Source organism: Momordica charantia (genome assembly GCF_013281855.1).
Source record: "Momordica charantia cultivar OHB3-1 chromosome 5 unlocalized genomic scaffold, Mcharantia_2.0 BLBB01000005.1, whole genome shotgun sequence".
NCBI classification, from domain to species: domain Eukaryota; kingdom Viridiplantae; phylum Streptophyta; class Magnoliopsida; order Cucurbitales; family Cucurbitaceae; genus Momordica; species Momordica charantia.
This window is the reverse complement of record NW_028275163.1, coordinates 12,413,873-12,431,836: the sequence shown is the minus strand read 5'-3', so window position 1 is coordinate 12,431,836 and position 17,964 is coordinate 12,413,873. Positions and strand designations below refer to the sequence as shown.

The 17,964-nt window shown below is 36.6% G+C and overlaps 1 protein-coding gene and 1 long non-coding RNA gene across 2 annotated transcripts; both read right to left on the bottom strand.

Annotated features, from left to right (window-relative positions):
* Positions 1–327: 327 nt before the first annotated feature.
* On the bottom strand, positions 328–17,350 carry LOC111025421 (syntaxin-132). The gene is made up of 13 exons (XM_022303284.2): positions 17,132–17,350; positions 14,023–14,109; positions 13,829–13,885; positions 12,786–12,834; positions 9,537–9,625; positions 9,294–9,367; positions 2,277–2,319; positions 2,129–2,189; positions 2,015–2,040; positions 1,818–1,895; positions 1,513–1,593; positions 772–837; positions 328–672 (listed from the first exon to the last, which is right to left on the bottom strand). Exons 1-13 carry the CDS (start codon positions 17,147–17,149, stop codon positions 499–501), a joined length of 903 nt encoding a protein of 300 aa, XP_022158976.1. The 5' UTR covers positions 17,150–17,350; the 3' UTR covers positions 328–498.
* On the bottom strand, positions 3,369–9,282 carry LOC148211336 (uncharacterized). Its single transcript, XR_015790697.1, has 2 exons — positions 8,456–9,282; positions 3,369–8,233 (listed from the first exon to the last, which is right to left on the bottom strand). It is a non-coding gene; the product is annotated as an uncharacterized LOC148211336 (long non-coding RNA).
* Positions 17,351–17,964: the final 614 nt, after the last annotated feature.

The window sequence follows — 17,964 nt, the reverse complement described above, 5'->3', positions numbered from 1 at the left end:
TTTCACAGTACATTGATAGAGTAACAGTACCCAGATCATTTTGCCCCATAAAACAAAATCACAGTTTCAGGGTAGCTATTCCTTAAATTCAATGAATGACACAGAACACTAAAGATAAAAAGAAATAGATTTCTTCACAAGTTTAAATATCTTCTTGCCACCACATATTCAATAACCATTAAGTCATAGTTATCTCACATACAGCTCATAGTGAAGCCCGTCAGGGAAGTCCATGAACTGAACTTGAAAGAAATAAAAAATGAAAAGAAAAAAAAAAGTGCATAGCTATACAGAATGGTCAAGAAAATGGGCAGTTTGTAGAAGGTATAAAGAATATGCTCATATATATATATATATATATATTTCATGTTGAAAACAATATGACACACCAGCATCTTTGTTCCAAAAATGGATAACATAAATCAACACAAATGGTAGGTTCAGGCAAAGGTACAAATCTCTTGAAATGATATATTTATACAGAGAGATGATGGGCACTTAGGCACCCTTACCATTATTCCATGGCTTAAGGACTCCCACTACTATGACCACAACAATGATTAGAAGGATTATGATGGCAATGCACATCCATTTCCTCGAATTCTTTTGCAGCTTCTTCGCCTTTTGAAGAGCGGTATTCCCTTGTTGCACATGATCTACTGCACTTGTGACCTGGTAACACGGTTATGAGTTCGATCATTTTACATTTAATTACAGTATTAATACCAAAAATTCCGAAGTGATGCTATTTCAAGATCAAAATAATATTACATGTGATTCGATATTGTCGAGCATATCCCCTTGTGCATCTACCAACACCGCCATGTCTAGAAATACCTGGAAAGTTGAGGATAATTGGTAGATGTTATGTAGTCATTCTTCTGTGTGAGCCAGACAATCAGAAGAAAGGAAAGATGAAAAGGAGAGGGAAAGAGAATCCTTTTCTGATTGTTGTCTAAACATTGAAAACCCACAACTATTCTCCTTCCATGCAACTTTCCCTAAGATACTACTCCCCAGAAGCACTTACAAGAGATGCTAATGTTTTAATTAATGTACTTTCACAAATTCCCCAAGGATTTATGACCAATCCAATTAATGAAATATCATTCAAAGTTAAATAGGTATGAAGGAAGACACTAGACTAGACCGTAACTAAAATTACTTATTTTTTCTCCAGTTTTCTAGAAGTATCTAAATAAAAATTGTAGGATTTGTTTTCGTTGAAGTAGCCATAAAATCAAATCACAGGACCAGCTTCTGTCTCAAAATAAGAACCTGCTGGATAGATTTGGCACTTGCATAAAAGACATTACATTAAAGTAGGATATTGAATTATAAGCAAATTTATGAGTGAAATGATACATATGTCAGGATCACCAAACACAACTTATACTAATCATTGTATGGTTGACAGTTGAAAACTTTTCCTCTTAATATTCGAGTTTACGTAGCTACCACTTCTAGGGAATGAAGAAACAGTGCCTGGATGCATAAAATCTACTAATGTACCTGCTGTAGCTCGAGCAGCTTCCTCTCTAGTTCTCTAACTGCACTGTGTCGCTCTTGAATTTCAGCTAGAGTGTCCATTACCTACAAAGTAATATAAACAAATATTTGGAAAAGAAGAATATCAAAATCAATGAATCAAGGCACAGAAATTTGAAGTATACTGATGACCTTGGCATTAATTAATAATGGTGTGTCACAGTAAAGATTCTAAGTATAAACATCCATCCATCGTTTATACTTCAGAGCAAAGAAAGTGACAGAGGAAAGGAGGAAGGGGAAGGGATGATAAGGGCAAAACGACAGACCCGTCCTCGCCCTTGTTCTTGAATTGCCTTCTGAAAAATTTGTTCACTATCCCCAGTTTCAATTAATTTCTCGATCGTCTGCACGTTCATATAACAATTCAATTAATTTCTTGATCGTCTGCACGTTCATATAACAATTGAAGCATGGCACTTCAAAGCATTATCAACTGAAATTCTAATAATAGTAGAAGGACTACCTCCTCGTCAGCCCTTGCACCCGTGACTGTAAACCATAGAAGTCAATGGTGTCAATTATAACTCCAAAATTATAAAACTTAAGGACCATAGTTTCTATGACCGAGGGATCAAACCTGTGAAAACCCGTCTCTCAACAACCTCCCGGTACTCTTGTTGAATTTTTTCACGTAAAATCTACAATCAATGTTACAATGCATGTATTCAACCCATGATCTTAGGCAATAATGACTTCAATCCAACAAAGAGATCAATAAAACTTACCTGGAATTCAGTCATCTTGTCTTTCAACTTCTTTTTCAAGGCACTAAGACAAAATAATGCAATCAACAATGAGAAATTCAGTTCATAGCAAATATATTTATCATGACATCGAGAAGTTAACAAACTGAGGGAGCACTAGGAATCAGAACAAATTTGAAAAACAAAAACTGAACTTTGACTTGAATTTATAGCCAAAATACAAAATCCAAGAAGACACCATTTGACTATTCAATACAACATCTATAAATAAACATTGAACTAAGTCATCTGCTGTTTGCCTATGATATTCCCTCTTTTTTTCTTAGTTGGTCAAGATAAAATTTGTAACCTGTCTAATCGGGTGAGACTGTTTGAGTTAGCCTCTACTAAGACTGAACCTTTCCAAGTATTTGACAGTAGGCCATTTTGTAATAGGATGTTAGTGGGACCCATTTCTGAAAGAAGAAGAATATTATATAGCAAGTAGAGTAATGGAAGTTAGGCAGGTTAATACTCAGGATTTTGTGGAAAGCTTCAGACCTCTCAAAAGTCTAATAACTTTGAATTACCAAGCTTCAGACTCATTTCTTCACCATTTGAGCTTCAGTTTATCTAGTGCATAATAGAAAGGGTCTCTCCCAATAGAAGCCAATGGAATCACGATTGGAGATGTCGGTTGAAGAAGCCCAAAATACTCCTGAGATGTAGAAGAACATTGCAACTTCTGGAGAGAGTAAGTAACTTTTGAGGATCAACAGGTGACAGAATGTACCGACGATGCAAAAGAAACCGTTAAAGGGGAAAATCCATTAGAGGCCTAGGGAGGAGTGAAAATGTTGGGAGAAACACGAAACTAAGAGGAATGAAAAAAGAATGTACGAATCTTCACTCTGCAAGTTGGAACGACCTCTGTTAGATGGAAGTGATCCCCCATGGGTGGAATTTTTCATGCAGAAAGATACTTCAAAAAGATAGGTGGAACGATCACACATCAAGAATTCCTTGCATGAGGGAAGGGGGCCAACCCTTCAGCTTGGTCATTGACCAATTATTTTACAAGGGAGATAAATGGTACCAAAGACTTCTATACTATTTCCAACTCTATTGAAGGAGTACCTTTTTTTTTTTTGAAAGAAACAATTTCATTGATGGTATGAAATTACAAAAGACCCAAAAAGGGTTACATGAAGGACTTCCAATTGATTAATAGGGAGGTAAAACTATAGTGGCGAAAGAGGGGAGAAAATTTGCTCCAAGATATAACCCAAAAAACTATGGACTCCAAAAATCCTGTCATAGGGAAGATCTTTAACGGTGAATGTTCGATTGTTTCGATCTCTCCATGTTATCCAGAGAAATGCTCTGATAAAGTGCTCCCAAAGAATTTTCTATTCCTTTGTAAATGGGTGACCTGTGAGAGTTGTCTCCATCAGGATGGGGAGATCTATGTGAAGGCAGTGTACCATCCAAACGAGAGGAGGAGGAAGTTCCAAAAGGCTGATGCAAATGTACACGAAACAAATAAATGGTGTATTGATTCGGAGGCTGATCTGCACAGCAGGCACCAGTGAGGTGATATGGACATATAAGGCATTCTTCTTTGGAGCTTATCGGAGGTATTGATGGCTCTGTGGCTGCACTCCCGAAGAAAGAATTTTACTTTTTTAGGGTATAGGCCTTCCCAAATGCTTTTGTATAGTTTTGTATAAGAGGCCGAGGATTGGTGTGTTAGATCTTTGGTGAGAGAGCTAGCTGAAAAGTTGCCGTTTGGTTCAAGCCTCCAAATGACTGTGTCATCTTCCTCTGTCAAAAAAACCGGAGAAAGCTTGTGTGAGAGTGCTTCCCATTCAACAATTTCTTCTTTAAGATTTCTCCTTAATCCCAGATTCCAAGCTTATGTTTCAGTCGACCAAAAGTCCTTTATAGGTGCTTCCTTTTTTATAAAAGAGCATATAAGAGGGGGTATATGTTTGCAAGAGGTTCATCCAAAATCAAGGGGGATTTCCAAAAAGAAGTACCATAACCATTACCAACAGCATTAGTCACCCGTTCATAGATCAAATCTTGTAATTTGATGATAGCTCTCCAAGGACTTTACAGATTGGTATGGTGTAAGATACCCGTTTGTGATTCCAGATGGATCTTCCATATTTTGCTTCAATAACCTCCCTCCAAAGGGATGATCTTTCTTTTAAATACCTCCACGTCCATTAAGCAAGGAGCACCCTGTTTTTCAGCTTCATATTGTTGAAACCCAATCCTCCTTCTTCAATCTGTTGTTGAGCAATTTCCCACCTGACAAGATTTGTGCCTTTGTGTTCACGATTGTCCTGCCAAATAAAATTCCTGATAAAGCTTTCAATAGATTGGGCAACAACAGATGGAATAGGGAAAAGGGATAGATAATATGTGGGTAGGTTGGAGAGAGTAGCTTGGATGAGGGTAAGTCGTCCCCTTTTTGAGATGAATGAGTTCCTCCAAGAGAGTAATCTTTTCTTCACTTTCTCTACCACTGGGTCCCAAAATGATAGAGATCTATAATGGCCATGAAGTGGAAGCCCGAGATAGGTATTAGGCCATGAACCCTTTTTGCAATCAACTTTATTGCTGTGGAATCCAGCTCAGTTGCATCAGATTAACCCCCAGAATCTCCGATTTTTGGCGGTTGATATTGAGACTAGAAACTTCCTAAAAATGGTGAACATGTTTTTTTTTAACAAGAAACAAACTTCTCATTGAATTAATAAAAATGAATGAAAAATGTTCAAGGATACAAACTCTCGAAAGAGTGAAAATGATAAAAGTTAAAAATAGAAAATTAACTAAGAATGAAGAGAGCAGTTGAAACCTCCCCAATTAAAACAAATAAGGGAGGGAGAGTAATTCTCAAACAAAGATGACAATGAGCACCACTGTGAAGCCTTAAATTTAGCCAAACTGAATCGATCCAGCAGAGATTTACGACGATCCTTGAAGATTCGGAGGTTCCTTTCATACCAGAGCTCGTATAGCAAGGTTTTGAAAGCATTTAACCACAACAGACGCCTTTGTGGGGGCAAGACCGGGCCAAGGAATAGATGAAGAATGTTATCCACTGCTGAGTTGCTGAAGACCCGTGACAGATTAAATTCTTTGAATAACATAGACCAACAATGCAATGAGAAGGGGCATTGAAAGGATATGTGAAACAGATCCTCCCCATTAGCTTGACAAAAAGCACAAATTGAAGGTTGTAGACAGGAAGCAGAATGCTTTCTTTGAAGGACGTTAGCAGTATTCAGCCTCCCTTTGATGATAATCCAAACAAAGAAGCACACCTACTTTGGACTTTTTGTTTTCCATATAGCCTTAAATAAATCAGAAGGCATTAGAGGTGAAACCGTGGAGGATTTGCAGAGAGATGCAACTGAAAATAATCCTGAAGCCTTCGATGTTATTCGGAATATAGGAGTTAAGAACAGCCAGTAGATCAATGAATTCTTCAGCTTCCTCTTCCTTAAGCAACCTTTTTCCAATGACGGGAGATGTTTATCCAAGGACATCTTGTGCACCCTTTCGGTTTTTCCCCTGAGAACCAACCAAGATCACTCAAACCGTAAATGCTTTCCACCACTTGATGCCATAATGCTGAAGGTTCTTGTCCAGCCTTAGGGAAAATGCTGTCATTTGATGAGGGAGAGATCATCAAAAGGGGAGAAAGGAATGGTGTCATCTGCAAATTGTAGATGGTGGACTTCCATAGAGTTATTTCCTAGGTCAAAACCTTTGATGAGGTTTGTGCCAGCTGCTTGATTCATCAATCTACTAAACACATCAGCCACCATGATAAATAGAAAAGAAATGAAGGGTCACCTTGCCATAGGCCTCTAGAAGCGATTATCTTGCCTCTTGGTCTACCATTGATGATGATGGAATAGTTTGCAGAGGAGATGCATCCCCTAATCCATCTTCTCCAAGTGGATCCAAATCCTTTTGCTTTAAGGACAGCAATAAGGAAATCCCAATCCACCTTATCAAAAGCTTTTTCAATGTCAAGTTTGATAACCACTCCCTTTCTGTTGATTCTGTCCCAGTCTTCTATAGTTCATTAGCAATTTGTCTCAAGTGCATCAAGAATTTGTCTCCCGGCAACAAATGCTGATTGCTCCTTAGTGATCGTATGAGGCAGCAAGCCTTTTAATCGTTCTGATAGTACTCTGGCGATAATCTTGTAGAAACAAGAGATGAGGCTGATTGGGCAAAAGTCTCCAACCTTCCGGGCATCAAGCTTCTTTGGGATGACGCAAACATATGTTTTATTGAGGCTTGCCTTGATAATTCCGGTTTTAAAAAAATCTTGGAACACTCTCATGATGTCTGCCTTAAGGATGTTCCAAAATTTTTTATAGAACTCGACTGTGAATCCATCCGAGCTAGGGAACTTGTTCGTCCCTAAGTTCTTGACAGCTCGCCAAATCTCTTCCTCTGTAAAAGGTTGTTCAATATCAAGGCTTTGTTGTGGAGAGATCGGATGCCATTCTAAGGATGGTGGGAGAACTCTGCTGCCTAACATTTTAGTGTATAATCTGTCAAAAAAAAGATAGAAATTCAGCCTCAATATCCTTTTCTTCAAGGAGACTGTTACCTTCTTGTGAAAGGATTTCAGTTATGGAGCTTTTCCGTCTCTTTGCAGCAACGATGCTGTGGAAGAAGGAAGTGTTAAGATCTCCAGCCTCTAGCCATTTAGATTTACACCACTGAAGCCATATAATCTCCTCGTTTGCAATCAAAGAAAGAAGATGTGCTTTGAGGGTTCATCTCTGTGTGTGTTGTATAGGAAGCAAAGTTCCTGCTTCCTCCAAGCAAAGTTCCTGTTTCCTCCATGCTGTCCAAAAGGGATATTTCCGATAAACGTTGATTTTTTTGGAGGGTGATGCTTCCAAAAATCGATTTGCTCCAAGTTTTGATAACAATTTTAAGCCCTTTTAGCTTCCGTATAAAACCGTGCCTGGGGCCAGCCTCTAAGGGGAGTGTTGATCCACCAATATTCAACCAATGGCAATAGGGAATGGTGTTGTAACCAAGCGCTTTCAAACCTGAAAGGAGTGGGGCCCCAATTGTTTAGTCCAAATGAGAGGTGTATAGGAAAGTGATCAGATGTTGGTCTATGTACGCGTTTGGAGACAGCATTCTGGAATTTCTGGAGAAAATCGGATGTAGCTAGAAATCTGTCAATGAGGATAAGGGTAGGAGGATCACGGAAATCCGACCATGTGTAGAGACCATTTGTTAAGGGGATGTCGTGCAAGTTTGCATGATTGATAAATGAATTGAAACAATTCATGTGTCTGGTGGTTCTTCTGAAGGTGGATTTTTCTTTGGCCCATCTAATAGCATTAAAGTCCCCACCCAAAAGCCAACAATCAGAGCAGAGTGTAGAGTACCATTACGGTTGAGAGAGTTCAACCATTATTGATAACTGAGATACATACCAACCAACTGGAGGGTAGAGTAAACTTAAGATTCGAGAGCTACATACTCTCTACTCTCCAAGACTCAAGCCAGAGCCAAAAGCTACCTCTTCTAACCATACATGAAGTTTATATATTTCTAATTACAGATTAGCCATGCTTACAGTGTAACTAACTAACCACAAGAACCTCGCAGCTCTTAACAGTCAGCTCGCACACTTGATTCACACCATTAATCATCTTCCTACAATTTACATTAATAACCAAGGGTGAAGGGTCTATCACTGGGTAAGAGGGCAGCATGAAGGGGAGTTGAAGACGCACAAGAGAATTGTAGAGGATCTCCACTTGGAAGGCCTGGAAAAATTATAAAAGTAGAGCTTGTAGCTCAGTGTGAGTTGACACATGGCAAAGTCCCTTTTACAACCTTTGCCAGCCCTTGAGCTTCCTTCGGATTTCTCATCAAACTCCAGAAGGAAATCTTCTCTCTCCTCTCCAACAGTCTTTCACAAAACAGAACTCATATTCCTACAAAACAAGATGCAAAGAAGAGAGGCGCCATGTTATCTGACAATTCTTTTCTCATATCTATGTCAAATCCAAAGTATTACTCCCTCCTTTAAAAGTGTCCCAACAACATTGTTCAATTTAATCTGGTAAAGTTATGCCCCCAAAAAAGGTTAATTTCTTCATCTGGAAGATAGCTCACAGTAGGATAAATACTCTAGACGAAGTTCAAAGGAGACTCACTTATATGCGGCTCTTCCCACAAATGTGTGTATTGCATAAGAGCAATGAAGAATCTCTATCCCATCTCTTTATTCACTTCAATTTTGCTGCAAAGCTCTAGGGGTTTATTTGTAAAAGGTTTGGCTTAGAATGGTGCTGCCTGAACAATATTGAAAGCTGGCTTCCTGAGATTCTGTCAGGTTGGTAGTGAAAAAAGGTAGAATGCTTTGAGTGAATGCCAGAAATGCCCTTTCGTGGTGCATTTAAAAGGAAAGAAACGGTAAATTTTACAGATAAATGTAATTCGTTTGACTATATTTGTGATTTTATATAGTTCAATCCAAGTGAAAAGCTATTCACAAGTGTTTTTTGTAACTACACCTCCTCTACGATTAACCTAGATTAAAGGCTTTTTGTTTGACTCTCTCTCTAGAAGCAGGGAAGCCTTGTCCTTTTTCCCTTTGGGCTGTCTTGTTTGGTGCTCATGCCTTTTGAATGTTATCTCTTTCTTGTCTCTTATCCAAAAGAAAATCACAATGCTGAGAAAAAAGCAATGGAAGAACTATCTATCAATTGTTTTCTAACCCCATCCTCTCTAACTAGACCAAATTGGAATAGCTAAAAGAGGCCATTTTTATGTCCATATTCTGAATGCACACATTTATATAGGTCTAGTACATCTATTAGTTTCATCTAACAGAAGTTGACCAATAGATGGTGATGGAAGAAAACACACCATTAAATTAATGGTTAGTAAATTTATCTTGCATTATGATACAATTCTTCCATGAACGTGGGAACAATCATGAAAAGTTAAAAAAAGTTAAAAATGAAACTGAAGAGTTTGTATATAACATACAGAGTAGTAGCTGTTCTTGATCTATCTACGCCTGATCCTTTTCCACACCCGAGCTTCTGCCTATTTGCGAGATTCTGGAACACCAACACCCCAAAAATGAAAAATGTGGAAGGCGGCCTTAGCAATCCTTTCTTTAGGAATCATGGTCAAATTTGGTAATCACTTGGCAAAGGGTATGACAGTTAACAAAAGGTTATTCATAAAGAACATGCAATATCAAGTTGACGCAGCAAAAGAACTCACCTCTCTGTCAAGTTCCTCGACTTTGGTCTTTACTGAACGTGCAACTTTTCCAACTTCGTCGACATCCTTTTCCATCCGTTGTTTGATTGCTGGAGAACAAGACACATCGGTAAGGTAGACAACAATGGAATCTTAAGCAGCCACATAGATATCACGTAAACTGACCATGCAGCCTTTGAGTTGGTAAATAAGCATATACTAAAATTTAGATTACAAATTATTTTATAAAAAAATTATATTTTTGTTTAGCTAAATGAAACTAGATTATATTAATCTCCAAGACCAGTATAGAAAGTTAATAGAATGACATACACCCATATAATGTCGAGATAAAATGGAGTTCTTCAGCGTTTGATTAGTTGATTTGCATAATCGTGATCCCAACATGCTCAATCCACAACCATAATTTGAGAAAAAAGTTCTACATAACATTTCTTGAAATCTTGATTAGCCATTCTTGGGCCAAAATAATTGTACATAGGTATAGTATTCAAACAGTATGGAAAACCATCAACCTACATACAGATCTAAAGGTGGACGGTTGACTATTACACAAGCAATTATATGTAATCTGGACCCGTTCATCGGTCTCGATTTCTAGAAATAGAAATTGACATTTTTTTGTGTTGTATTCTTGCCGCCGGTTCGGCCGGTTTCGGTTTAAACCAACAGTTATTATTGTTATTATTGTTTTTTGTTTTTTGAAACTAGAAGAGAGAGAGACTGTGTGTGAGACGGTAAGATTGAGAGGCTGGGAGGTAGAACTGAAACAGAGAGGGACCAAGGTACAGTTTGAAGTTGAAGGAAAAATGAGAGAGATGGAACCTGGGAGGGGGGGCAATCGGGTGGGATGGAGACTGAGAGAAGGGGAGCTATCAGCTGGATGAAGACTGATAATAGGGGCGGCTAGGATGGAGAGCGGAGACTGAGAAGCGAGAGCAGGGGATTGCTGGGAGGAAGAAAATGGCCTATGGCTGGGAGGGAGGGGAAGGGACAGTAAGAAACCCTAAGGAGGCCTAAAATTTATTTTATTTATTTTATTTTCTTTACATATGGGTCAGTTGGTCAGTTCCTTATAACTCTCTATGGGCCGACTGACCAACTATGCAAAATCGACCACCGACTGACATGGTCTCAAAACCGACCAACCACCATTGGTTGGGTTAGTTGGTCGGTTCCCTATACTTGTACAAACAGCATGAAAAAACTCTTCAGAGACTTTCTATGGTCTAGAGCCAAAAATGGGGGGAAATCACACCATGTCACTGGAAGCAGGTGCAGCAACCTACCTATTTTTTATGGAGGTCTGGGAATTGGCAATATAAAAGTGAGGAACCAAACTTTGTTTTTCAAATGGATTTGGTGATATCTCACTGAAAAAAGAATCCCTTTGGAGAAGAGTCATCACATGAAGCTGCAGAAAGAGGAACAGACTCTTGGCAAAGCACTAACGCATCCCGATACTATGGTCCATGGTCACTTATCACCAAGCTGGTTGTCCAAGTCAAAAGTAGAGCACTTGGAAAATTTGGCAGAGGGAGCGACATCAGTTTCTGGAATGATAATTTGATGAATAATGATACCTTGGCACTACGCTCTCACTACCTTCAAATATGCCATGGTATACAAGGTCTGGTCTATTCCCTTGTAGACATGAGACGTGCTTTTGTAGATTGCTCTAGGATGAGGGAATTGACGAATAGGCCACTCTCTCACATTTACACTCTACAGTGTTAAGGATGAATAAATGTTAGGTATCCGATTACAAGAACCTAACAAGAACACTATATTTCAATTCAAAATAATAATTACAATACCGATAGCCTTTCGAGAGGGCTATCTCTCTCCCAAGAACTCTCTCAAGTCATTCACCAAAATACTATTCCCAAGATATCTTCCTCCTCTACCTACCACCCTTATTTATAACAACTCTCCTAACTAATTACCATTCTAATTACCATACTACCCCTTCATACTAACAAACTAATATTCCTCTATACCCCTAATAGGACTCTCACAATAAACCACCACTCAACCCAAAAGTTTAAGCTGATGGATTGAGTAAATTTAATTCATTAAATGAGTACCCACCCCCCACTTGCGAGCTTGGAAATTTGCAACAAGACCCAACAAGTGGAAATTATAATAAATGGGGAGGAAACAACAACGTAGGGATTCGAACATAGGACCTCCCGCTCTGATACCATGTTAAGGATGAATAAACCACCACTCAATCCAAAAGTTTAAGCTGATGGATTGGGTTAATTAATTCATTAAACGAATATCTCAACATACAGTTTCACCAACAGTCTCAGATAATAAATTGTTATGGCCCCCCAGCCCTTCTAAAATTTTTACCGTTGGTTCCATGTTTCAAGGAGTCCTCTCTCTCTCTTAGATTCATAGCACAGTTTTCTTTCTCTTTTGTTTGAATTCTCTTGTGTGTCATCACATCTTGGTGGATCTCTTTGTTTGAAGTTAGCTTGTTTCTTTTGTTGGCTTTTGATATCACTCTCATGTTGATTGTATTGCTCTTTGTCAAGCTATATTTTGCTTTCATCTTTTCCTTTTTCTCTCACTCCTATGAGAGTTTATATTCTTGAACCTTTTCTCCTTTTCATATATCAATGAAAAGTTGTTTCTTGTTAAAAAAAAAAAAGCACAGTTTTCTTTCTACGCTTAGTTGGTGTAAATTTTACTCTCCCTCCTCAAATTATAGATTGGTTGATTATTTGACAAATTGGAAGGCTTTTATGTAACTTACAATAGCTTTCGATTTTCTTGCCTCTTTTTTATATTTCACCATAACAACGAAATATTCATTTCTTATAAAAAACAAATAATATAAATTAAAATAAGAATAAAGAAGAAAAGACAAAAGAGAAGAAAAGCAGTTTCCTCCAAAGTTTAACCCATAATAAATTTTATTGAACCTGTTGAAACTGTCATGTAGAATAATCTTTTAGATGTCTCTCATCAATGCATGTTTCTAAGCCTTCATATTACACTAAAAAATGGCACTAGTGTATTGTTCTAGCAATATTGCATCCCATGATAACATAAGACAATTCGGCAGATCACTGACTACATGCAATAGAAACCAAAAACAATGTTATGCAAATCAACTTCTATAGCAAGTCTCTTTTGCATGTAAATTAGGTTATTAGGAGTTTTTTTGGAACGAGATACAACTTTTAATTGATATATAAAAATAGGTAATTAGGATTTATGAGTGATTATATAGATTACCTTTCATTGCTGGAGCTTTAGTCACAGCTTTGGACTCCTCATGTGAATCCTGGAAGCAAATTTTGACACAACAGAGCAGAAAAGGATAGTAATTCCCAATACTTTGATGAATACTTAATAACCAAAATATGACATTTTTCATCTGTTCTTAGGCTAAGCTTTCTTGCAGCTTGAAAATAAATTAAAGGGAAAATATCAACTTTAACCCTGAACTTTGGCAAGGTATATCAAATTTTACTCAAACTAACAATTTCATCAAATTGCACCATAAAATTGGATAAATGTTGCAGTCTTTACCTTAAACTTTAAAAAATGTTGCAATTTAACCAGATTTTGTTGAAAAAAAAATTCTCTGCCAAATAAATGGTAAACCATATATTTGAAATGAAATTGATATAATTCAGACAAAAATCACAATAGCTAGTTTTTTTTTCTTTTCTTTTTTAGGTTGAAATTTGCAAGTTTTAGCGGATGTAATTAATGGTCAATTTTGTGCAAAGCTTGATTTTTATTAAATTAGTGAGTTTTCAGAGCTGTTTACATAATTTAAAAAAAAAATTAGTCGGTGAATTAGCAAAAATTGAATATAGGGTAAAATTGTAACAGCTATTTAAGTTTATGGTTCAATTTGATAAATTAAGAGTTTATAGTGAAAATTGATATATCTTGCCAAGTTTAGGTGTAGACATGGTTTTTTCCTTAAATTAAAGGATAGCTAAATCATACAAGGCAGTTCAAAGCTCACTTCACACTTCCCATAAAACAGCATCATAATATCTCCAAAATTGTATATAATATGGATGTTAGTGGTGGAAAAAATTTGGTAGAAAATTGTATATTTATTATAACAAATATTCTTTTTAAAGATTATATAACTTTATGACAATAAATATTATTAAGAATCCCTCTTTGAAAATATTATCTTAGATTATTGACTGTGCCTTTGGTGACCCTACTACATTTGAGTTAACTTAGAGTTGTCCAAGGAGATGCATTCAAAATAACAACAAATACGACAAAGGAGGTATAGTTCACGTTTATACCTGGAGCTTTCTCAGTAACCTATCCAGCTTTTCATTCTGTTTTTCAATATCTTGAACCTGCATAAGATAGAAGACAAGATAAACAGGTATAATGTATATACCCTTACCGAGTCATTGGAAACATTCTTAAATTGCAACATCAAATTTACTACTTGCTAAAACCATAAGAGAGCAAAAGAAATTAATTCAAACACCTTCTTAAAGAAATCCTCCATGCCCAGATCCCCTAGCTCAATGTCTCCTCCTCTATAAGGTTGACCCCGAGGGATCTCAAAGGAATCCTTCAAAAACGTTATGAAGTACCGTTAATGGAAGTTATAACTTTTATTCAAGTAACGAAAAGTACATCTAAAAGGTGATAAAGTAAAAGAATCCTAAAATGAATATTAATGCTGAGATTAATATCAAAGCAACAGTGAAGGATAAAAGATGGCAAAAACAAATTTCCACTGTGAAGCCCAAAACATCCTCGTGCTTAGCTCTTCAGTTAATTTTCATTTCAAATTAAACTTTCCCATAAATAATTTAGAATGTATTGATGTAACTTAAAACAAACACCAAGCACAATTGCATGCTTCCAAATAGTATAGTCCTTTACTTCTCTTTCTTTTGTTCTTTGGTCTTGAAGTTTCCGATAGGATACTTGTAGTATTACTAACACAAAAGAAGATTACAGAAGAGGTAGATAAGGTATCTACCAGAGACCAAAAAAGGGCTCCAATTGGCATAAACAACAAAAGAAATTAGAGAGCTGAAACCCTAAGGAAGGATGTACCAACTAGATGCCAAACATTTAGCTGTCTCACACCTCTTCCCACCTCTAGATCTGTTATATTTTGGAAATGAGAAACACTATTCATTGATTTAGTGGAAACTACATGGAAAAGGAAAACCAAAATCAGGTAAGCCAAAGACCAATCTCAAGCCAAAAGAGAAAAACAAATCCTCCTTGTAATAAACTACAAACTTTGAACAGTCCACTCGTTACAATTAGAAGGCCCTAAATCATTTAAAAAATAAAAATCTTGAAAAATTCTATTTCTTTGAAGCCAAAGTTCCTAAACAACGGCCTTAATAACATCGCTCCATAGTGTTTTCTTCCTTCCTTCGAATTTCCACACAAATTCTGAATAAGAGTATCTTAGATTGTTCTATGGAAACACCATTGAATTCCAAAGAGTTTTAGGATAGTAACGCACCAATTCAACACCTAAATAATGACATCTCTCAATTCTTTTCACCTCCATAATATTAAGAGCAGTGGAGAGTTTTACTTTTGGAACTCTATCCACAGTGTTGAAACCTTCTATGGTAAGGGTCGATATAAAAACTTTACACTTTTTAAGAACCTTACAATTCCAAAGAGCCTTTGTTGCTCCTTATGCAAAAGGGAATATGAATGCACTAGCAACCTTTTTCATCATTGCCCAGTTGCCCGAGTTTTATGGAACAGGATCGTGCCTTCAACATCAAATGAGCGCAGAGTTGATCCACCACAATCTTCTCTTTGCAGATCTTTAGTGGATCTCCTCTCCTTTCATTCAGCAGAAATGCATCTTGTGGATAGTTTGGATAGAGAAAAATATGAGAGTTTTCAAAGACGATGAGAAGTCTATTGAGCTCCTTTAGGAAGATGTACTCTTTTTGTTTTTTTGGACTCTCAAGTCTAAAGATTTTTGAAGTTACCCTGTCAGCATGCCTTTAACGAGTTGGAGATCCCTCTAGTAACTCCTCAGGTTTTGTGTTAATGAAAGTTGTTTCCCATTTTTCCCACCCCCTCCCAAAAAAAAAAAAAAAAAAAAAAAAAAAAAAAAGAAAGCCCCTTAACTTGCAGAACAATTTTTCCTTACAACCTAGGAAGCCTCCATAAGCAGGGTATTTCCACTCCAAGGATCTTCCAAGAATTTAGAATTTTCTCCATTTCCCAAAACAAAATAAACCATATCCTCAATCAGATCTTAAGTGGAGATGGCCTTACACGACTACTGAAGTTAGTGAACCTACTAACCACTACATGAACACCAACTCAGAGGAGCTATCGTTATCTCTTATACTTCACACTTCACAGTATATATGAAAAGCCAAAAGTCAGAAGAGAAGAGAACTAAGCTTAGTGTATCCTACACACCATGCAGCAAGCTGAACCTGTTTCTTCCCTCTTGCTTGGTTGGGAATAAGAGGCAGAAATAAGGGTAACTAGAACAAGCAACCATTAGTACTCTAGACTATGCCAGAAACCAATATCCATTTTCAGATTTTTCTTATTGGTCTGCTCTATAGTCTTTCTATTGTTACTCTCCTATTATTCACGATATAGACGACAGGCCAAGAGATGGAAATAAAGAGATCTAGACTTCACTGGCATCTTGAAAGTACAAGTTTTTTCAAAGTTACTCAGACATAGAGACGATGATTAATCAAACGAGTTCATTGTAGGAAGTTTGCATGAAGATGCAAGGTATTAAATGATCCACCCATGCAACCATGCTATTCTAAGTTCTTGCCCCCTAACTGAAAATTGGCATCTTATGGAAGACTCTATATTCCCCTTTACTCAATGATAACCTAAAATTAATGGTCATTTATTATAAAACAAGGAGGAGTATCAAAATACTGATATTCCTGATGACACAAAGTAGTGTGGCTAACCCAGAAGAGCAAATGGCACCAATATTTAACATACTTAGTAAAGGATAATTCCACACCTAGAACAACACCATCGTTTCAGCCTGCAACTTTTCGTTCAGTGCATAAGGTTTCAGTCACATGTTCTGACCTAGCCATCTATCTCTTATCATATTTCGTCCAAAAAAATTAGTGTCTAAATTTTACATGAAGAAAAGTAAGAGTCAACGAACACATAGTAAGAAGTCAAAAATCACTTCCCATAATAGAGAAATTCGAAATTGAGTCCAGGACTAAAGAACTAAGATACCATCATCCCCCTGCCGATAACCAGTAGATAAACAAAAGAAAACAGAGTAGTAAAAATACCAGTAGAAATAACTATATTTTACCCAGCCCTGGAGCATTGTTCAGAATTCACAAATTGAATTCCCCCATTAACTCCCCGAGCTCTAAACTTATTCCGAACCACAAGTGAAATTCAACAAAAAAGAAAAAAGAAAATCTAATTCCTCTATCATGTAAAGTATAGCAAAGTGGATCGAACAAATTGAAAAAGCTATAGAACAAGGCATGGATCAAGAAGAACCCCACATATCAAAACCTCCAACAATTCCGAGAAAACCCATCTGCAGAAACATCAAAATGAAACTGAATACATTGGGCAGGGGAAATTACCGTAAGAAGATCGTTCATTGTGGAAGCAAGCTCCAAAATCAGGCGGCGAAAAGTGTATTAACGAGAGGTTGAAGAGGGGAAGAAGCAGGAACAGAACTTTGTATGTTCCTGGAACAGAGAGAATCGGCGTCGATGTTCAAATTTTGGAGATAGCGAAAGAAAAAGGGAGAGCGACAGATCAGAGACAGAGAGGAAACGGAGGTCGTTTTCCCTTTTTTCTTTTCCAGAAATGAAATATAAATATATAATTTCTTCTTTTTTTATTTTCTTTTTTGTTAATACAAATAAATTATAAAATCCTATATAGTGAAAAATGGTTGAAGGAAGTCAATATACGATTTTCTTATGGATTAAGTCACCTTTTCGTATTAATTAAACTATCTTCTTGGCCAATGAATTGACCAAACTAACCTTCAAACTCTTTTCACTCTTTAACACAATTAAGTAAATGTAGGGTTTAACTTGTTTAAAACACTATTTACTCTTCAAATTAAAAGGTTAATTTTTGTTTGATACTTTTAATTTTTGTTCATTTTATTTCTTTTACTTTCAAAATGTTTGTTTCAGTCTCTGTAATTTTAAAAATTTATCATTTTTGTCGTTTAATTTTATTTTTAATCTCATATTTTCTATCACAATTTCAACACTATACTTAATATCCTAACTTTATATTAAAGGATTTCTATTATGTGTATAATTTGTATTAAAATTTTATATATAGGGACTAAAACGGTCACTTATTATAAAATTACAGAAACTAAAACGAACATTTTAAAAATATACAGACTAAAATTAAAAGTATAGGAACCAAAGTGAACCTTTTGAAAATACGA

Coding starts and splice junctions, on each gene's coding strand:
- LOC111025421 (XM_022303284.2), bottom strand. Junction 13,886..14,022: donor TGGAGGATTTCTTTAAGAAG/GTGTTTGAATTA, acceptor TATCTTATGCAG/GTTCAAGATATTGAAAAACA. Junction 2,320..9,293: donor TCAAGAACAGCTACTACTCT/GTATGTTATATA, acceptor ATTTTGTCTTAG/TGCCTTGAAAAAGAAGTTGA.